The sequence below is a fragment of the Asparagus officinalis genome, chromosome 6 (assembly GCF_001876935.1).
Source record: "Asparagus officinalis chromosome 6, Aspof.V1, whole genome shotgun sequence".
In the NCBI taxonomy this organism is placed as follows: domain Eukaryota; kingdom Viridiplantae; phylum Streptophyta; class Magnoliopsida; order Asparagales; family Asparagaceae; genus Asparagus; species Asparagus officinalis.
The window spans coordinates 10,134,044-10,142,060 of record NC_033799.1 but is presented as its reverse complement, the minus strand read 5'-3'; the positions used below and the strand labels follow the sequence as shown (position 1 = coordinate 10,142,060).

General features: G+C 34.0%; 1 protein-coding gene across 2 annotated transcripts; it reads left to right on the top strand.

The window, feature by feature from the left end:
- On the top strand, window positions 4,514-6,902 carry LOC109845171 (protein ODORANT1-like). 2 transcript variants are annotated; one of them, XM_020414386.1, is made up of 4 exons: window positions 4,516-4,645; window positions 4,680-4,834; window positions 5,524-5,653; window positions 6,051-6,902. In XM_020414386.1, the coding sequence occupies exons 2-4, from the start codon at window positions 4,702-4,704 to the stop codon at window positions 6,682-6,684; spliced, it is 897 nt and encodes a 298-aa protein (XP_020269975.1). In that variant the 5' UTR covers window positions 4,516-4,645; window positions 4,680-4,701; the 3' UTR covers window positions 6,685-6,902. The 2 variants fall into 2 exon arrangements, with proteins under 2 accessions (XP_020269974.1, XP_020269975.1); XM_020414385.1 differs by having other exon boundaries at window positions 4,514-4,834.

Sequence of the window (8,017 nt, the reverse complement as noted above, 5' to 3'; positions counted from 1 at the left end):
ATTGTCATAGATTTAGTTGGAATTAGATCCCGGGAATATCTCATGAGCTATTTTGAACATATTTATCCTTGTTTTACAGAGAAAATCTCTGAATCCGCCTTCTTCTTCTGTTCTCGTCTATTTAAATGACCATTAAACTGATAAAGATGCCATTCTAGTTCTCAACGACAAGCTATCAGTAGGCTTATCTTTTGGTCAAACTAGCTTTAAAGCTAGTTTTTTTTATTTCTAACCGTTTGATAAAGTAATAAATAAGTTAGCTTATAAGTATCATTTTCAAAAGCTAATGTACCTCTGCTTTTAAAAAACTAGCTTAAGAGCACATCTATACGAGCTAGGTTTGCCCAAACAAATTACTATTCTACCCAAATAATTTTAATAGTACTTTTATCATAAAAACCAAAAGCAACTAAAAACCTATATAACAGCTGAAATTTAAACATTGTTGGGTTAAACTAAAAACAGCTGCAATTTTAGAATATTTACATACAGGGTTATTGGAATTACTAATTAAGAGATCGATGAGACCGACCACAAATATCTATTTGAGCTAATTGTTTGAAAATTCAAATATGCTACTAATTTCAATCAGGCTAAATGCAAATAGGCTACTAATAGGCTGGGGCTAAATGCAAATTAGTGATTATAAAAATAAGGGCTGGGATGATTTTTTTTTTTTAAATTATGGGCCACGTATTGTCATTTTAAAAGGTTTTTAAAGGCAATTTCGAAATTGATGGGAGTGCAGATGCACAGCAAATTGATAACATGCATCCGCTCGTGATTGCACATAGATCCTATGTTGCATTGCGCTTTGGAATTTCTTATTCACATAATTGATTTTGGTAAATTTACCCCGCATGATTTTTTTTGACTTTTTTTATCCCGTGTGAAATTTCCCCAAATAATTAAGGATGTTAGTGAAACTAGTGAGTTTATATCTGCCAAACTCAAATTACATATAGAATTGGTGAGTTTTCAATTGCGATATTGCAAGGGATCTATGTGCAATTAGCTAATCCTAAAACGAAAGGACTCTTCTGTCTGTCTCTCTCTCTCTCTCTCTCTCTCTCTCTCTCTCTCTCTCTTTTCTTTCCCCCTTTTTTTCGTTCTTATTTACTTGTCATTGATTTCCCCAATGCTTTAGCTTGTGCACGTAATTAAGAACCAGTCAACCTCTAGGTGGTTCAAACCCAAACTGTTACTTACAAACCACATCGTGTGAACCCAAACAAGTGAACAAGAAATAAACATGAGCCGAACCAAGTAAGTATTGGGCTTTGACAGCATCCTTTTAAAGAAAAGAAAAAGAAAGAAAGAAAATCACAAAGGAAAATTGTGTTAATGCCCCAAAAGCAATATATTCATGTGCTGCAGCTCTTTTACTTTTTCCCTACGTGGTTCAGTCCCAAAAAGTATGACATCTTGTGCTGTAGGCCTCTTTTAGCAATTATTATCAGCCAACTAAGCATAGATAGAGAATAAAAAACACAAAACCCCAAAACCACAAAATGCCCTTATCTCTTTCATGTTAGGTCTACTTAGAACTAACATGAACTCTTATTAGAACTAACATGAACTCCAATTAGAACTAACACGAACTTTTATTAGTTAGAACTAACATGAACTCTTATTAGAACTAACATGAACTCCAATTAGAACTAACACGAACTTTTATTAGAACTAATTTAATTTTACTCTTATTAGAACTAACATGAACTCCAATTAGAACTAACACGAACTTTTATTAGAACTAATTTAATTTTTTTAAGTCTAATTTAAATCATGTTATGTTTAATTACTCTTATTTTAAGTCTAATTTAATTGGACTTAACATGAAATTAGACATAAAAAAGTTAAAATAGACTTAACATGATTGAAATTAGACTTAAAAGGAATTTAACATGATTGAAATTAGACTTAAAATTTCGTGTTATAGGTCTAATAAAAGTTCGTGTTAAGTCTAATTTCATGTTAGGTCTAATAAATTCGTGTTAAGTCTAATTTCATGTTAGGTCTAATAAAAGTCCGTGATAGGTCTAATAAAAGTTCATGTTAGGTTTAATTGGAGTTCATGTTAGTTCTATTTTGTATTTTTGTTAGTTCTAACTCATGTTAGGTCTAATTGGTGTTCATGTTAGTTCTATTTCATGTTCATGTTAGTTCTAATTCATGAATTAGAACTAATACGAACTGAGTTAGAACTAACACGAACACGAAATAGAACTAACATGAATTAAAACTAACATGAGTTAGAACTAACACGCACACGAAATAGAACTAAGATGATTAGATCTAACACGAACTTTTATTAGACATAACACGAACTTTTATTAGACATAACACGAACTTTTATTAGACCTAACATGTAATTAGACTTAACACGAACTTTTATTAGACCTAACACGAATTTTTATTAGACCTAACATAAAATTAAACTTAACACGAACTTTTATTAGAACTAACACGAACTTTATTAGACCTAACATGAAATTAGATTTAACACGAAATTTTATGTCTAGTTTCAATCATGTTAAATTTCTTTTAAGTCTAGTTTAAATCATGTTAAGTCTAATTCAATTTTTAAGTCTAATTTCATGTTAAATCTAATTAAATTAGACTTAAAATAAGTTAAATTAGATATAACATGATTTAAATTAGACTTAAAAGGAATTAAATTAGTTCTAATAAAAATCCACGTTAGTTCTAATTAATTGGAGTTCATGTTAGTTCTAATAAGAGTTCATGTTAGTTCTAAATAGGCCTAACATGAAAGAGATAAGAGCATTTTGGGGTTTTGTACTTTTTATTCTTTCTCTATGCTTAGTTGGCCGGTAATAGTTGCTAAAAGAGGACTGCAGCACAAGATGCCACACTTCTTGGGGCTGAATCACATAGGAGAAAAGTGAAGAGTTGCAACACATGAAGATATTGCTTTTGGTGCATTGATTGACACAATTTTCCCTTGTGTTTTTCTTTCTTTCTTTTTCTTTAAAAGGATGCTGTCAAAGCCCAGTACTTACTTGGTTTGGCTCATGTTTATTTCTTGTTCACTTGTCTTTGGGTTCACACAATGTGGTTTGTAAGTAACAGTTTGGGTTTGAACCACCTAGAGGTTGACTAGTTCTTACGTGCACGAGCTAAAGCACTGGGGAAATCAACGACAATAAAATAAGAACGAAAAAAAGGAGAGAGAGAGAGAGAGAGAGAGAGAGAGAGAGAGAGAGAGAGAGAAGAGTCCTTTCATTTTAGGATTAGTTAATTGCACACAGATCCCTTGCAATATCGCAATTGAAAACTCACCTTCTATGTAATTTGAGTGGCAGATATAAACTCACTAGTTTCACTAACATCCTTAATTATTTGGGGAAATTTCACACGGGATAAAAAAGTCAAAAAAAAATTCATGCGGGATAAATCTACCAAAATCAATTATGTGAATAAGAACTAACATGGGCACCAATTAGACCTAACATGGGTTAGAACTAACACGAACACGAAACAGAACTAACATGAACTCCAATTAGTCCTAACATGAACTTTTATTAGACTTAACACGAACTTTAATTAGACCTAACACGAACTTTTTTTAACCTAACATGAAATTAGACTTAATACAAATTTTTATTAGACCTAACATGAAATTAGACTTAACACGAACTTTTATTAGACCTAACATAAATTTTAAGTCTAATTTCAATCATGTTAAATACCTTTTAAGTCTAATTTAAATCATGTTAAGTCTAATTTAATTTTAACTCTAATTTTATGTTAAGTTCAATTAAATTAGACTTAAAATAAGTTGAATTATACATAACATGGTTTAAATTAGACTTAAAAGAAATTAAATTATTTCTAATAAAAGTTTGTGTTAGTTCTAATTGGAGTTCATTTAGTTCTAGTAAGAGTTCATGTTAGTTCTAAATAGACCTAACATGAAAGAGATAATGACATTTTTTGGGGTTTTATATTTTTTATCCTCTCTATATGCTGAGTTGGCGGGTAATAATTGCTAAAAGAGAGTTGCAGTATAAGATGTCACATTTCTTGGGGCTGAACCACATAGAAAAAAAATTAAAAGGGCTGCAACACATGAATTTATTGATTTTGATCACGCCTTCACAAAATTTTCCCAAAACACGAACAAAACAAAGTAAAAAACCTCTTACTTCTAAAGGAAAAGAAAGAAAGAAAAACACAACAAAACAAAACCAGAAAGTCAAGAAAGAAAAACACAACAAAACAAAATCAAAAACCTCTTAAACGTTTTATACTAATAAAATTCAGTACTTCTCATGAGAGAGAGAGAGAGAGAGAGAGCTGCCAAAGACTTGGACTCATGTGCGCTTGCAAAGTAAGCAAAGGCAGTAGCAGCAGATGAGGTGGCGCTTTCCCTCCTGCCCCACTTCCCACGCGCGCCCCCATCACCCTCCCCCCTTGACACGTGTGAACCCCCATCCTTGCATTACAAAGCACACAAGCAATATCAAACACCCCCCTCTCTTTCTCTCTCTACAAGAGTTTATAAAGGAAGGTGGTGGTGTTGATAGCACTAGCTTAGTTTCTTTCTTATTAGTTGTGAGCACATCTTGATCTCTTCACTTTCTCTCTCTACAAAAGATTCTCTTTTGAGTTCTTGAGTTTTGAGAGAGAGAGAGAGAGAGAGAAAGAGAGAGAGAGAGAGAGAGAGAGAGAGAGAGAATGGGGAGGCAACCTTGCTGTGATAAAGTGGGATTGAAGAAGGGGCCATGGACTGCTGAGGAGGACAAGAAGCTCATCAACTTCATACTCACTAATGGACACTGCTGCTGGAGGGCTGTTCCTAAGCTTGCAGGTCTCTTCTTCAATCCTCTCTGGCTATCGATATATGGGGGTTATTCAGCAAATATAATTTACTAAAGAATTTACAACAACATACCTTCAGGGTGGGCTATATACGTGAATCCTATTCTTCCATATATAGTCATGTTTAGAGTTATATTTGCATGCTCGGTTTTCTAGTATTGGAATTTCTTAAGACCAGTATTATTCACTTTCATAAAATGCTTTTGCATGGTCCTTTTTCTTATGAATATGGGATTATATGATACTATTGAGAAGTTTGCGATGGAGTTTGATTTTGCATTTCTCAAGAAATTATCAAATATTGGTTAGTTGAAGAGAATAGCTAGCTAAGGCGGTGAGAAAAAAACTAAAAATTTGGCATCTAATTGTCATTAATTTGATTCTCAGAGAGAAAACAAAAGTGGATTCTTTGTTTTTATTTTATGTACGTATTTTTAAGTACTCTATCAGCTCCTCTTCTTTCTAATTTAATATAATATCAATGGATTGTATGATATTGGGAAGCACTTACTTTCTTTTGGTGATGTAAATGTCATATTTTGGTGTCACACAATAGTCAAAGTGTGGGACAAAAGTATAAAAACTCTTTTATCTTTTCAATTTGATATGCTAGTGGTCACCTTTTTTGCGTTTCTTTAACGATCTAAAAGCTGAAGTTGGTGGTTTCTTCTATCACAGGACTGCTGAGGTGTGGAAAGAGCTGCAGGCTCAGATGGACGAACTACCTGAGGCCTGATCTCAAGAGGGGGTTGCTTTCAGAGTCTGAGGAGAAAATGGTCATTGACCTCCACTCTCAACTAGGCAACAGGTCCCATTTTATCTCCTAATTTCTTAATGAAGTTGTCTATCAAGCGTATGTTCATCTTGTCAATGAGAAAGTACTATATTCTCATGTTGTATTAATGACGCATCAAAGTTATGTTTATCGGCACCGGGCAGCTTTTAATTCAATGAAATTGCATCTGCTCCTTACTTTCTTCCTCTTCGATACAAACATCAAACATATAACTTCTCAAATCGCAATTGTTTATCATTTAATAGTAATTTGTGAGCCTAAAAAGAGAAAATTCAATTTACAAAGTAAGCAGTTAATAATGAATCGCCACCGTCTAAATATATTATATTAAAACCCAGAGTGGATCCAAGCCTCTCTGAGAGCTAGTTCAAATTCATTCTGATCCTTAAATCAATTTTTCTATTTGCAGGTGGTCTAAGATTGCAGCTCATCTCCCAGGGAGAACTGACAATGAGATCAAGAACCACTGGAACACCCACATCAAGAAAAAGCTCAAGAAAATGGGAATTGATCCTCTCACTCACAAACCCATTTCCTCAAGCTCCGATGGACAACAACAAACCCAGGAAAAATCTGCAGCCAAAGATGAGAAAGCAGCAACAGAAGAAGCCCAAACAGTAGGAGAACAGAATCCCATAACTTTGACTGATCCAATTGAGGCTGATGATGGATTTCTGAGCAAATCCCCTGCATTTTGCACTGATGAGGTGCCCATGATCCAGCCTCATGAGATCATTGTCCCTGCTGGACCTTCAACCTCATCATCATCAACCTCGTCATCAAACTCAAACTCAAACTCCGCTTCTTCTTCTTCTTCTTGTTCTAATTCCAGCAAGCCATCAGCAATGGCTGAGGAGATTCAGCTCCCTTGCATGGAGTGGCAAGAGGCAATGTACTTGTGGGGGTTTGATGATTTAATGTGGTGGGATTCCTCTCTCTGCTGTGATGATATTAATGAGGGGAAATTAGCCCTTGATCCTTTACAGTCTCAGAGGAGTACTGCTCTCTTTGATCAAGAGGCTTGGAAGTTTGAGCTCTTTTGATCTGGGTTTTGATCATACAGCGAATAAAAGAATTTGTGGCGGTAATTGTGGAAATCCCAACTCAAATTAGTTTTTTTTAGTGGTAATTATTTGTAGGGTCAGTATCTATGTCGAGAAGAAAACAGAATAAGAGGAGCAGAGGTCATGCGTGTGTATCTTGGTGGCTGTAAATTTTCTTTAATTATTTGGAAATGGATATAGACTTTTATCCAGTTTAAGTGATTGTTTCATTATGTATCTATACTGCATATCCACATACAGTTTAAAAGAACATATGAAGTAGGAGTATCTTTTCAATGTGTATGCTCAACTTGAATGATGAATTCAAAAAGGTAGCAACTAATGTGGCAATGAATCTTGGAGATTTTTATTTTGTACCAGAACAAAACTGGGGAATTGTATATGCGTTAATATTTTTATTCTCAAATAAATAAGTGTTAATATTTACCGAGCTTTTTATTTCATATCTCTCTTTTAGTGAGAGATAGACCCTGATCCTGATGGGGTAAAAACTCGAAAGAAGTTCCATTCACAAGATGTAGATTCTAGTCCAATTAGGTGGTAACAAATTTGAATATCTCAATTTTTACCGTTTATTCTCGATTTCTAAGGTAAGATAAAGGCATGGAAATCAAACTTTTAGGGTTTTTATTATCACAAAGGTTACTTTCAAGATATCAGATGCTTTTCAATATAATAACACAAATTCTATGCTACTTTATCCTATATCTTAAATCGAAATAAATGGTTAATATTGAGGTAATTGGATTCTCCCGAATTACCACTAAAATGAATTCTATGCTACTTTATCCTACATCTTAAATCGAATTAAATGGTCAATATTGAGGTAATTGAACTCTCCCGAATTACCACTTAAATGAAGAGATAGAGGATCTCTATTTTAACATTCATAGACAATAACGACATGTCAATTAATTCAGAGGTAGTTTAATGACGCATGACACATCCGTGTAATTCAGGGGAGGATGTAAATCCATATTTTAATTACTTGGAAAGGTAGCTATTTCAATTTTCATTGGGTTGTTATATTAGTTTAACCATTTTTTGGAAAGTAAATTCTATTGGATTTCATCCTTTTTGTTAGTTCATTCACTGATCTTTGGAGAAAGCGGTGGCAGCGGGAGGTCACCCTCAATGTGCATCATTCCAGCATTCCGTGCGGGGTTCGTGAGGATTCAAAGAATAAATAAATGTTTCAAGTTCTCACAAAATGAGCAAGGAAATGCTATAGGTCTTTACTTTGACCGCCCAAGGTTGACACTATCAAAGACTAAATGTCCAGTGCAGTTCACACGGGCACGTAGTAAAGTCT